Source organism: Vanellus vanellus, assembly GCF_965231255.1.
Source record: "Vanellus vanellus genome assembly, chromosome: Z".
In the NCBI taxonomy this organism is placed as follows: Eukaryota; Metazoa; Chordata; class Aves; order Charadriiformes; family Charadriidae; genus Vanellus; species Vanellus vanellus.
The window spans coordinates 52,726,486-52,740,721 of NC_138908.1; the positions used below are offsets into that span (position 1 = coordinate 52,726,486).

Consider the following 14,236-nt stretch of genomic DNA (forward strand, 5'->3'; position numbering starts at 1 on the left):
GTTCAAAATTAGTGAGGCTTGGTACCTTAATGCCATACTATTTATATTCTGAGACAAGAGAATATAATTTACCTTATTCCAAGGCAATTAAAATTTTACAGCTACAATTACTTATTTCCCCACAGGATTTTGGTAATCATCCTTCTCATATAATGGACTTAAGGCCCCAGCACACCCAACATGTCCTGCTTACTGCTAGATTCATCAGGTCTGTAATTAATAATTGTGTTTAATGTTGATAAATAAAATTGTCAGTGCTCCTTCCACTAATTGGTATTCCAGATAACAGTTAATAGGTTTATTTATGCCTTAATAAAAGTCTTGTAATTTAGTTTTCCCTCTGCTAGGCAGGTCTTAATCTGTCATTACTTGTCTTATGATACTATCAGTGTAAGATGACAAGCATGGAAGAGCTTATTTACATTCAGTAGTACAGCAGATCTCCTGTTGCTGCAGTGAATTAAATATTTACTTAGGAGTATAAACAGAAAAAATAACCACAGCATTTTAAGTTAAAGAATTTCTTTTTATATATTGTGAGGATAAAGACAAAGGTTCAAAGCAAACAGAACATGACCATTGATATTTTTAGATTATGAATCCCATCATAAAGAATGTATAATTTGCACGAGACGAAATTTACCTTTAAGCAACAACAACAACAACAAAAAAAGCACATGATAAAGTCAAATACTCTTTTTTCAGAGCCATTCTGCTGCTTGGTTTCAAAATACCACCATTCCAATGATTCCAGTGCTTAACTGGAGTACAGTTTTTGAGTACATCCTCTCCCTAATCCCAGCTAGTAGTAAATCTGTCTTTTCTTCATGTCTAAGATAGCACTCTTTCTATTCATTTCCAAAGCTAAAAATCTTATCCAGCATGTTTATCTTGCACTTCAACTAAAAAAAAATCCTTTTAAATTAAAAAAAAATTATTATTCTCGTACGCAGAAGAAACTGCTATTCTAATGCTCTGTCTACTTTGGCCAAGGCTCTTCTTTTTTCCTTATGTTGGTTCACTACTACTGATCACTTAAAAGATAAGCTACTTTCATCATTTGAACTCTTATCACAGATTAGCCTGTCCTACCTGTCTTTCAGTTTCAAAGACCATCTCTTTTCTCCAGACATGATGCATTCACTAGTTTGAATGTTTAGTTATATTAACCTAAAATTAAAAGAACATTATTTGCACTGCCTTCCATGTAAGATGACAACAAAATGTTCTAAAAAACTCTCCTTTGAGGTGATTTTTGGTAAATAACTAAACAAGGATACTGTCAACAAGCTACTGTTCCTTCATTTTTCCTAGTATTCCCACCTGGTATCTCATTTTACACGAGATTGTTTGCCTGCCAGAAAACACAGTATTTCTCCATATGTGCAGTACCTAGGAAGGCAGTCCCTTTCCCTATGTCTTGAACCTCCAGTTTAACTGCATTAAAAATAAATTAATAATAATAGTTCAGGCAATTGTGTTGCAGCATTTTGAAACCATCTTTCAATTTCATAACCAGGATTCCCGCTATTCAGTATACTTCAGTATCTACAACTTAAGGCACTTTCTTGGGATGGGCAATAACAAGCAAATCAGCAACTCTGTTTATTTTTTTAATGGGAAGCAGTTTGGAGCTAATACACAGAAGTAAATTGATGCAAGTTACTGACTCCTTTGAAAGATGAAATGAGAATATAATGCAATTCCACAAGTAACTATCTCTAATCACTGGGAAGAGAATATAGGGTTTAAGTATACACATTTTAAGTACCTGCCCAATAAAGATCAAGGAATTACAATGAAAGCATTAAATGATGTACATTATGATGTGTATAAGAAATAATTAACACAAATACAGGTACATCACAAAGAGCAATTAACTCTTACTTTGAACAAATGAAGAAAAAGAGTGAAAAGTGGCAAATTTTACTTCACTGACAGATGAAGAAAGAATTCTTGTTTACTCTGTGTTGGTGAAATAGAACAGTCAGCCAGATGAACTTAGTAGTACTGCACAAGATTAAAATTTTCATGATAAGCTTCAAAAGCTTTGTGTATGTAACAGTTGATGATATTTGTATTCAAAAAGCTTGACCTTTACTTTCTCTGGTTTCTTGCAGTACAGTTTCTCTTCAAACAAACCGACAAAATTAACCTTACAAACCCCAACACTTTAATGAACTTGTATTCAAACTGAAGCTAAGAGATCATTCCAAGACACGCTGGAATGAGAACCAAACCAATGAACAGTGTGAAGGGAAATGACCATGAATGTCAAACCAAAACCACATTTTAAAAAGTTAAAAGCTCAAGAAGCGTGCCTCAAATCACCAGAGCGCACAAGCCTAAAAATTTTCAGTGTCATCTGAGTGATCCAGATTCCGTTTCTCTCAGCTGCCTCAAATGGTTCCTCAGAACCTAGCCATCTTTAAAAGTAATTTTTAAGACAGCAAACCATTCCATATTGTAGATCCATATAGCACCTACACCCTCCTGTGATGTGCAGTCTAATCTGGAACTGCCATTATTTCAAGATCTGAAGAGAGCAGATGCCTCTCAGGTTGTCTATTTACATTAAAAAAACTTTAAAATCATTTAAGTCAGTTTGAAGGTTTAAATCCTATTTGAAATATGACTTACAGAACATAAAATAATTTCCTAAGTATGCAAGCTTTCTTTCAAATATATTCCTTCAGAGCCTTATCACTTCGATACTTCTGGAAATTTCATGTCAAACTTTAAATTATTTATTACTATTTTTTGAACCAAAGGTTTTTGGGAAACTTTTGATCTCACGAGCAACAGAATTCCAAGTAATACATGAGCAGTTAGATCTTGAGGTTCTGTGAAAATGACTTAAAATAGAGATAAGCCATGAAAGAATCACCAAACTGACTGACCATAACATTCTCAGCATGGCTTTTCCTAATTCTCAAAATCTAAACTGTGTTGAGTGCAGAGGTATCAAGCAAGTAGAGTCCAACAGAATTCTCATATACTTCAGTACCAGCAAAGTATCATGAGGTTTAGGGTATTCTAACTAGTCACTTCAGCACATCAATGCTGCTGTAACATTTCTCTTAATTCCTTTTCAATTTGCTGTTCTTACTCAACACTCCATACACAGCAACACTTGCAGTATAAAACCTGCAAATATTCTAAAACACAGTTCAAACTTTTTTTTGTATGGACATAAGTTCAAGTTATTGAGAACAGGATGATCAAAGAAAAGAGCGCCTGGAACTGAATCAAAACACTTATGATTCAATGGCTGATTTCCATTACCAGTTTACTGTTCAGGCTTCTGGGAAACGTATCACCTTCTCTCTGTCCCGCTATTTCCCTTTATTCATATAAATTATCCTTCCTTTAATATCCTTTATTCTGTGACCAAATTGTTGGGACTTTGAAACTACCAGGTATCAAAGAACTAAGGATGACAGCAATGCAGAGGAACCAAGTGAGATCTTACATCAGTCCTCACTGCAAAGAAATTAAGGAGATAGTTAACAGCTGGGAATCAAGAGGTGACATTTCCAGAGACTGGCACTAAAATTGTCCATAGGCACAGCAGAATTCTATATGAGGAGAGACTGAGAAAATTAAGGAATCTAGACACAAATCTAATTAAGCATATCCTTAGAGAGGGAACACAGCAGACACAAAATAAGGACTGATATCACAGAATCACAGAATTATCAGAGTTGGAAGGGACCTCTAGAGATCATCTAGTCCAACTCCCCTGCTAAAGCAGGATTGCCTAGAGCACATTACTCAGGACTGCATCCAGGTGGGTCTTGAAAATCTCCAGGGAAGGGGACTCCACAACCTCCCTGGGCAGCCTGTGCCAGTGCTCTGTCACCCTCACCGTAAAGAACTGTTTCCGTGTATTTGAACGGAACTTCCTGTGTTCTAACTTGTGCCCATTGCCCCTCGTCCTGTCACTTGGAACCAATGAAAAGAGCCTGGCTCCATCCTTCTTCAACCCACCCTTTAGATACTTGTATGCCATAATAAGGTCTCCCCTCAGCCTTCTCTTCTCCAGGCTAAAGAGTCCCAGCTCTCTCAGCCTTTCCTCATAAGGGAGGTGCTCCAAGCCCTTAATCATCTTAGTTGCCCTTCGCTGGACTCGCTCCAGCAGTTCCCTGTCCCTCTTGAACTGGGGAGCCCAAAACTGGACACAGTATTCCAGTTGTGGCCTCACCAGTGCCGAGTAGAGGGGGAGAATGACGTCCCTCGACCTACTGGCCACACTCTTCCCTATGCAGCCCAGGATTCCATTGGCCTTTTTGGCGACAAGGGCACATTGCTGGGCCATGGATAATTTACTGTCTACCACAACCCCCAGATCCTTCTCCTCCAAGCTATCTCCCAGCAGGTCAGCCCCTAACCTGTACTGGTGCCTAGCATTCTTCCTCCCCAGGTGCAGGACCTTGCACTTGCTTTTGTTGAACCTCATTAGGTTCTTCTCTGCCCAGCTCTCCAGCCTGTCCAGGTCACGCTGGATGGCAGCACAGCCCTCTGGGGTGTCAGCCACCCCACCCAGTTTGGTATCATCAGCAAACTTGCTGAGGATACACTCTGTCCCCTCATCCAGGTCATTAATGAATATATTAAACAAAATAGGACCAAGTATTGACCCCTATATATGTTGACCCCTATATATATATATGTTGTGAAAATTGACAGCATTTTATTTCTCTCTCAAAAGCCACAAGATAGCAAGGAAACCAGGTGAAAATAGTATCCCTCAAATTCAACTGTGTTCCAGATTTGGAAATTCTAGATTCACATCATACAAAACACAATAGGAAATTATTTCCTTTCAATCAGCAGTGGTAACATCCCAGGTTGAATATGTGCCAGTTTTAGGGCCTGCATTTAAGGAATGCACAGATCAAACACGTTAGGTTGAGCTCCCATAAAATACTTTTCCATATTAGAAGGGTGGAACAAGATAACTAGGTAGCTTGTAAATATTACTTCACTGGAAGGTTTTAAGAACAGGTTAGCCAAATATCTGTTAGTGTGGTGTAGATGGTTTTTTTCTATCTCACAACAAAGCAGGTAAAACTGTTTATATGCTTTCTAGAAGCACTCTCCAGCCTCCGCTTCCATGACTCTATATACTGAAATGATAAAGTATCATATCACCAACCGAAGAAAAATAATCTGTTCCAACAATACAGCTCTCCAGAGATTTGATCCAGAATAGTTTAGATAAAATCCTAAAAATGGAAATGAAGTAACCACCCTGACAATTTTTTTTAATCTTCTACTACAAGAATATAGATCTAAAATTACCTGGTTTGTTTACAATATCCTGTAATTCACTGACAGAACTGATTATTGCAGCAAGGAGGTCAGAACTAGTAAACCAGCTGAGTGCTTCAACACAGTGCATTTGTTCCTCTTCGCGACCTGTGAAACAGAATTGTAGCTAGCAATAAAACTGAATAACCTGGATAAGGCACACTACTATCTCCAGCTCTTTCAGAAATTGACCAAAACTAAGTATGTAAGCCACAAACTAATTCTTCTTTCAGGACAATTTAGACTGTATTAAATATGCTTCCAGAATTACTAAAACAGAAGAGCAGACAGATCTTCTGGATTGGGAAACATTTTTGATAGCATTTATCCTTGCAGGGGGAAGTGTGAGCTAGTCTGGTAAAAGAAAGGGACAGGGAGACTACATAATCTCTAAAGAAAAATTTAGAAATTCTACGTTAATATTTTACCTGAATGAGAAAGGAACTTTCCACGTTTTAAGTATGAAATAAATACTAGAAGTTATTAATAAAAGAAGAGGAAATATATTTTTAAAAAAATATGTTGATGGTCAATCATTTAGGAACATTACAAGATATTTACCACAGGTGCAATAACACCTAGTTCTGAAATCCATAGCTCAAATGTCAAAGGTATCTAACAGTATGAGTTCATGCGCGTAGTTCTAACTTTTTTTTCAGTGCTTAACAGACTAAGCATTTCCTTTTAGGGGAAATTACATTTGTCAAGAAATCCAGGAATCACAAATCCAGAAATTACAGTTGTCAAAATGTCATTAAATTTGTCTTTACACTCTATTAATAATAACATGACTATTTGCTGTTCACTAACCATGTAATTTGACATAACACTTATCAAAGAAGAAAACAATTAGCTTACTTGACACATTACGCTTGTCTTTGGAATCTCCTATACAAACTAGAATTCCAATGCCTTCTTTGAAGCCATTTACCCAGGAGAAGAGGGAACGAGAAGACTGGGCTAAAACTTTAAGTCTGTTAGCTGCCAAAACTGCAATCACACCTCTTCGGAATACATGAATCAGGCCTTTGAATTTTCTTTTCTTCAGATTTTCTTCATCTTGATTGTTTTCCTCTACATCAGAGAGAGCATGAACTAGGGTCCTAATCTCCTGGTTCACTAATTCATAAATGTTGACCTGATCCTGGAGGAGGTCTCTTTGGGAAGACATAGCACACAAGCGGCCGTAGAGAGGATACAGGGCACCTGCCAATAGAGCACAGGCTGCCAGGAGAGATGAATGCTCCTTCTGAACATGCATTAACATATTTTTCACAGATACATTTTCAAGGGCCAATTTCTCCTGTCTTTTTTCAAGGACATACATTTTTTCCTTGTTTTTCTCTGCTGTTTCTTGGTATTCCTGGGGTAAGGGAAAAAATCAAACAAACCCAGAAAAATATTAACTAGAAGATATTTTTTAAAATAACAAAATCATTTTTACCTAGACAAAGCTATTTTTTTTCTGATTCAAATAACACATTAAAAGAACAAAAGTTATTAGCAATGACTGTCAAAGTATCTTAGCAAACAGTTGCAGAACCAGATATATGAAAACATGAGGAAAATTTGCACAATCTTCAACTACAGATGGACTCCAGATTTCTGACGATAATCCACTAGTACCACAATAGCCCACAGAAGGTCCAACAGGACCTTGTTGTCCACAATACAGTTTTATGAGTCGGCTTAACAATAAGCAATTACATGCTCCAATTTCAGAAAGAACATTGCTCTTCAAAGCAGAAAAGAAAGTTAGTATAACAGAGAGGAAAAAAAAGAAGGAAGACTCTGGAAGATAAACCTAGACAGATTGGCAGCAGCTGGGAAAGGGGAAGTAAAGGTGATCTCTTAATTACTTTGTAATCAACCCCCTACTTATATATTCACAGATTAATTAGGTCTCATACAGAATTGAGTTTTCAAAAGAACAGTGTAATACAGATATTTTTGTTTTGACTAGTGCCATTACAGATTCTTTTCAACTTGCAGAACATTTTTTCTTTTCCTCTATATGCCCTGAAACAGGGCAACAGGGAGATTTAAAACAGTAAACTGGTGTAGCAAAAATGAAGAGACTAATAAGCCAGTGAATGCCAGGACTAAGGTTAGACCACGCAGACTGGCTGCTTTTGATAAAATGCAGTTCTTGTATAGGAATCAAGACACTATGCTGGGACCTCAGAGACTTATACTGGCTTCTTGATGCATGAGAGTCCTCTGTGATTGGAACAAACACTTGAGACTCCGTTTACAAAGGATTCAGTGGTACAAGGAGATAATAAATTTTAGGCACTGTTCACAAAGAATCCACAAGCTCAAGTTAAATGCTTACACTCCAGTTACACTACTTGGACACAAAAAGGCAAACATGAATGGAATGACAAGTCCGTATGACGAAGAAAAGAGGATTAACCTAAGCTTCAGCTACCTCTCAGAGCTACAAGCCATTTTGTTAAAAATGGTGTGAGGTTATTCCTGTTAGCAGTGGCCAAAAGAGAAGTAAAATGGTATCATCCAGCCACATTCCCCTGTGTTTTATTTGGTACAGGTCCCAAGCAAGTCGTCTGGGGGGCACTCTAGTTTCTTCTCCCTCCTCCATCCTGCAAGCACAACAGGGGAAAAAAAAACCCACCACTCTCCCTAGAATGGAAATAAAAGATTCCATGCTACTATAGCGATGTACCCTAGTCAGTTCAGAATGTCTTTGACCAAATAAATATTTTATTATTTTTTTGGAAGAGGAAGAATTTGTAGTGTTATTAAAATACTTTCAGTGATACAAAAATAGAGTAGGTAACTAAAAGATTTAACTACAAAATGCAATTTACAGGCTTCATATGTCACTTCTCTAAAATTAAGTATGAACATATACAATACTTTCAGTGCTACTGCATTATTTACAGTATTTGATTTTTATAGGAAAAAAAACCTGATAGCATGACTGGAAGGAACTGAAAAGGTAAGCTGAATTTAGAAAACAACTTATGTTTTCTGGCCATCACAGGTGAAAGGCCAATATCTGAGTAAACAAAGTGTGATCCCTACAGGGCTGTTGGGCAGCAATACTAACATTCAGTGCTCTAGCTAATTAAAATTAATTTTTTAAAAAAGCTTAGTGTTTTTATGCTTATGGTTAAACCATAATATGCAAAAGTGAACAAGACAATCTCTGATGACAGAAATGTAAAAGTTTTGTAAGAAGATACACCTTCTTGGTTTTACCAGCTAATAATTGCTTTTGTCTTACCCTACACTTTTTCTACTGTTTTCTTTGAAGCTTAAAAGCAATTTTTTGAAAGGGACATAGAATTCTCTTCCAAACACTGGCAACCCAGCTTGCTTCAGTGTTTGAGCTTTGAGGAACATCTCACTGGGTTACAGAGCTTGGTGGATTCCACGAACCCTTAATAAAAAAATCAGGTGGCTACTAGCAACACTGTTTTATCCTACTTCTTTCTGGATTGCTACCCTTTATTCTGGCATGAAAACAGAATTGGAAACTAGAAATATAATGACACTATGACTTCAAAACGTTTTCCTGTATTTCAGCAGTTGTTTTTTTTTCCCTAAATATAAACATCTATATAAACAACATCAACACAACTGCCCTCCACTTCTTTCCTATATTTTAAGTACATGGGCCAGAATATGTCTATCAAAGACACATGGTGGGTCAGGAACAGTATAGTTATGGGTACTTCTCCTTTTGCACTGACTGCATTGACTTTTGATACAATTGCAAGATATCACTGCCTTTAGCTAATTCACCTGCCTTGCTGTAAATGCAAGGCTTCCAAACAACAAAAAAAGCCAATAAAAGAAAAAACATTTTTTTCTCCCTAGAGGACTTTTCCTCTTTCCTATTTAGCACACCTTTTATTTTTCTGTTGAAATTAACATTTTTAAAGTAGTTACAGGATTTTTCTCTTACAACATATTTTTGCATACCAGAACAAAACCCTTCTATTTTAAGTGGTTGCCACAAAAAAATGGGGACAGATTAATAAATGTCTACATAATAAACAAACAACAACCGATAGTTAAAATTCAGAGGACATTTCCTATGAGATTGTGCAGAGTCTGAATAAATAATTTGTGTGAGGTTAAGGAACAGGCATAGTAACATTTTCAAAATGGCACACTATCAAATCAAGAGGACTGCACTCCTGCTACAAAAGGCAAGGAAAAAGGATATGAATTTTAAGCTCCATTGACTCTCCAAACATGGAGACCATTGACAAAGAAGAGTGGTATCTCTAGAGTGCCTTATTTATTGCTGATCTGTAATAAGGCCACTCTGGGAATTTCCACCCTACAGAAAAACAGTGAAACTGCTTTCTGATTATACCATCCGACCTACAGTAACAGTTTTGAAGTAGTACCGATTAACATCCACAGATCCTATCTTGGCATAGGGGACCCCGAACAGTACTGGTTGGGGACAGAAGCAGCAGCAGGTGTCACTGCTACTAAAACCTCCAGATATCACAATGTTACATTTCAATCATAAGGAGAACCATTCTGAAAAGCCCTAACGCTCTACGGCAGTTCTAAGAAACCAGAATGATAATTTCCAAGGTACATTACTCATATTGCTGTGCAGTTAGAGTTCTCAGTTAAATCCTGAGAGTCTGAATTGACAGTCTTCAGTTTGCCTTTGTACATGTAGCAACAACTGGAATAAATAAAGAATTCTCAACGCAGAGCTCTGAGGAGAAAATGCCTAGAAGAAGACATGGAACACTGGTGGAAGACAAAGTTACAAAAAAAAGGATGCATCCTATGATGTACCATTAACTTGGTGCAGGAAAGCAAAAACACCTACAAGGGATTAGTTCATTATACTGCTTGCAATTAACACTCAGGTCTTTGAATGGAAAATAAGGCAAATTGCTACAGTTTGCTTGTAGTGCCAGAATAAACGTCCTACAGTGATAAGACCCACAGTTGTATAATAAAGTATAGAATACTGGCAACTTATATTCCACTTACACTGATTATACGTTTCCTATAAAATTTAATGAATAAAGCCTGTTAAAATAATTAAATTTAAATATTGCATTCTGTATCTTTATGTAAACACTGGCACTCAGTAATATCTGAAAGACCCTTTGAAAACATTCTGTAACTTGTGGCACATTTTTCCTTGTTTCCTATGGAAATAAGACTGCAATATTTGTCTGCAGACCTCTGATCCAACTAGAGCAGTGATCTTGCAGACAAATATGGCTAACAGGCTCAAAATCCAACAGGTAAAACACAATCAAGTCTTACGAAAAACAAGCACTCAGGATTACGACAGCCCTAATGGCAGATATCCATGGACTCTACAGATCCTAGAAAGGGAAATGCTTCAGCTGATATTTGCAGGTCCAAAGTCAGTCACAAACTAGAAATCCACAAGAAATAAGACTATCTTCCTTGCAGATTGACACGGAAGAGTAAAGAAAGCAAACTGGAACATGGGATGGAAAAAAGATGAGACAAAGTTTTGTTGAGTCATCTAAATGTATACAGACATTGCGCTGCCTAGTTTACACCACCAGCAGCTTGTACTCCAACACTACAGAACCTGTTAGAAAACATGCCTAGGTGTTTCTAAGGGAAAGCATTTCCCTCTTAGAAACCCAGTAGTCCCGTACAGTAAGCTGACAGATAAAGTCTTTTCCAGAAGCCATGCCTAATGCACGCTCCACAAAAGACAACTCTGTTTTCAGTACACACTCTGCTTGCTGTCTACAAATTTCAGCTGAGAAGACTGGCAGGTTCGGCGCCATCCCGAAGATCGGCACAGTACTGCACAGCACCAATTCTCCACAATACGCTAGAGTTCTGAAAGAGATAACTCAGACCTTGCTTTTGTGCAGAAGCAGGCAGAAATCTAAATTGCCTAACTCCACTTTTTCTTTAGGAATAAAAAGTCATTTTTAAAATTAAGCTTCCTCATTGTGTCGTTCTTTTTGTTGGCAAGGATTTCATAAAGTGAAACTACAGGACGCTGGGGGAACTTGATGTAAGTATGGATGCCACTTATTCAACTCATAGGGATGTTTAGCATTGCCAATATCCAATGTGAAATGTAAATATGAAACAAAAAATATATACAAGATTTTAACTCATTCCCAGGGAATTACCACAAATTGCTCTGTCTAAAGAAGTCTTCATAAATACATTTTTCACAGTGCAAAGGCTTCCAAGCCCAAAATCTGAGTCAAATACAGCATTCTTCTGATGAAGCAAGTCTCAGATGTCACAAATAACAAAGCATATCTTATTTTCTCTATTTCACAACACTTGTAACTGAAACACGTGTGAAGGAATGTGACTGTAAAGACAGTAAATTGTGGTTGTAGAACAAGTGTGAAAATTTTAGATCACAAATAACTTTTCCAACAATCGATGACAGTTTTATATTGTTGAACCACTGCCCACTGTAGTATCTGTATAACAAAGTCCTTTAATACTGCTGAAATATACCACTGTAACTGCTAATTGGTTCTCAGGGTTAGAATGTATGTATCTAAATTTATCCCCACATGACACCACATTACTGTTGCTCTACAGAGTCTTTGCAAAGCATGACACTGAAAAAGTAACTGCTGCCCTATATAATTCTTTAAATAAGCAATTCAAGTATTACAGCTTTAACATTCTCAAAAAAAATCACTAGAAACTAGAAACTAGAAACAAATTAAGCAATTCATTTCTGGAATGTTTTAAAACAGTAATTTATTTCTTATTATAAGTGAAGTTAATACCAGCACAATGTTGGCATTTTTATTTTAAAGATATACTAAAATTCCCAAATAACCTTAAATTGGTTAGGAGCTTAAATTACTGATATAATCCATTAAATATTTACAAGAAAAAGAAATCAGAAGTTCACAGCACCATACCTGTGCCCTTGCATGAACTTCCCCAAGGAGACCTGAGTACTGCTGTTCCAAATAAGTTTTTTGTTTCTGCCAACAGCTTTCCTGTGCTTTCATCTGGTCAGCCATTTTGCTAAAAGCATCTTCCTGGCTCTGCTGAAGTTCCTTCATAGTACTGGACTTCTTCTTACAAACATATTCTAGGTGAGATATCTGCGTGACAAACATTTAAAAAAAATATTTTACCTCTCAAAACACCTTTTTACTTTAATTGTTCATATTAACTTAAGCTCAGACTATTTCAGCATAAAATCTAAATCGTAATTTCATCAACATATTTATTAAAACCAAGTAAAAGCCTTTCACAACAGATTACTTACTTGAATCTTGCAACAAAACTGAGACATATTTTGGGATAACAAATTTTCCTTGGCTTCAGTTTTGCCATCCTTATACACCTTGCAGATATCTGTTGCCTTCTTTGTTGGAAACCCGAACCGGACACTTACCACGATTTTTTGAAAGAAGTGCATTGAATCTTGTGCTGCTAACTTAGTAATCCAACTACACCAGTCCTTTAGCAGTTTGCAAGGATTGCAAACAGTAACGAAAAAAAATGCCCTTACTTTTATTTTTAGTTTTATTGGAAAGCCAAGACATTCCATATATTATTAAGTATTAAAATAATTTTCAGGAAATTTTGGTGTACAGAATGTTTCCCGTACAAGTAGCTCATTGATTTTTGATGTGTTTTCAACAAGCATGAAGGGATTCGCTCTGTGGTTTAACTTTGCAGCTCCCATGCAAACTAAATGGAGGAATGAATTAACCCGACAATGACCTCTAAATACACCTGCCTACATTTCGTTGCTACAGAGTATCACAAGTTACCTTCCGAATAGCTGACACAAAACTGCAGGAGAAAAATTTTGTTCTCAGAAAGCAGGTACAACACAGGTAACAACACTGACCCAAATCCCTGAAAAGCTGGTAAGTACATGAAAAGAGCCCTAGACACCTCACAATCAATCTCAATAACCATACTAAATTGAAAAATAAGAAACAATAACACAACACCCACCCCAAACACTGCCAACGATGTTCACTCCTTTCCTTTCCATATCGTTTCCTCCTCTACTCCAAAAGGAAAATACAAATGTACATCCAATCTGCACAATCCAGGTTTTCTACTATCCCTCTTTAGTAATTTCCATTGACTGCTGGTGTATTTGCAGCAGATGGGCTGCAAATTTGTATTTGATGGGCAGACTAAAAACAATTTACTGTAACCAGCCCCATCCCTTACTCCAGCCAGAAGAGTGGTCACAATTCCAGCAGATGAGAAACATCCAAAAGAACTTTTCCCTTCCAATGCCTCAGGAACAAAATGTCAGGGCAGCCAAGATCTGGGGTCGCTCTGTTAGACTGTAGGACTGGCCTGATCAATGGAGCCAGAACATGAACTGAAACCTTAACAGTGGTGTATGTTAGTCTGCGGAGCCGATTTAAGTTATTTAAAAAGAGGTCTTTTCTTTCCTAAAAACAAAGGGATTTTCAGGGAGAAAGGACACGTAAGCTTACTCACATTAAAAACATTGAGAAAAGTACAGCTTCTCCCTTAAACAAATATTGACATGTTTTATAAAAATAAGTATCTTCTATTGTATTTCTGAATACAAACTTCATAGTCCAAAAGTTACCATTAAAGCAAAAAAACACACTGGCATTTTTTCAGATAGTACCTCTGAATCATAAACATATAATTTAAAGATGATGTTCCTGGAGTAAGTGCATTTTGTTTCTGTTTTATGCTAAAATAAAGACTTGCTTTATTAGTGTAAATGACTAAGTTCTTTGAATTGCTTCATCAGTAAGATTAATTTATTTTCTTTTAATTAGGTCCCTGTGGCTAATATTGGCTAGTACTATTAGCATGTCCTGCACAGAAAGTGGAGCTTAGAGACTTCATACAGACTTCAGTCACATTTACATGCCCACAGCAATGGCATCAAACTGAGTTGTAGACAAGCCATAATTAATGGTATTGA

General features: G+C 36.9%; 1 protein-coding gene across 1 annotated transcript in view; it reads right to left on the reverse strand.

Annotated features, from left to right (window-relative positions):
• Positions 1-14,236, reverse strand: part of CCDC171 (coiled-coil domain containing 171) — a gene marked incomplete at its 5' end in the record, with an annotated part of 155,787 nt that overhangs the window by 82,233 nt on the left and 59,318 nt on the right. Inside the window, 3 exon segments of the mRNA XM_082497984.1 lie at positions 5,305-5,421; positions 6,172-6,676; positions 12,213-12,401. Of these exon segments, the coding sequence (XP_082354110.1) occupies positions 5,305-5,421; positions 6,172-6,676; positions 12,213-12,401 (811 nt within the window).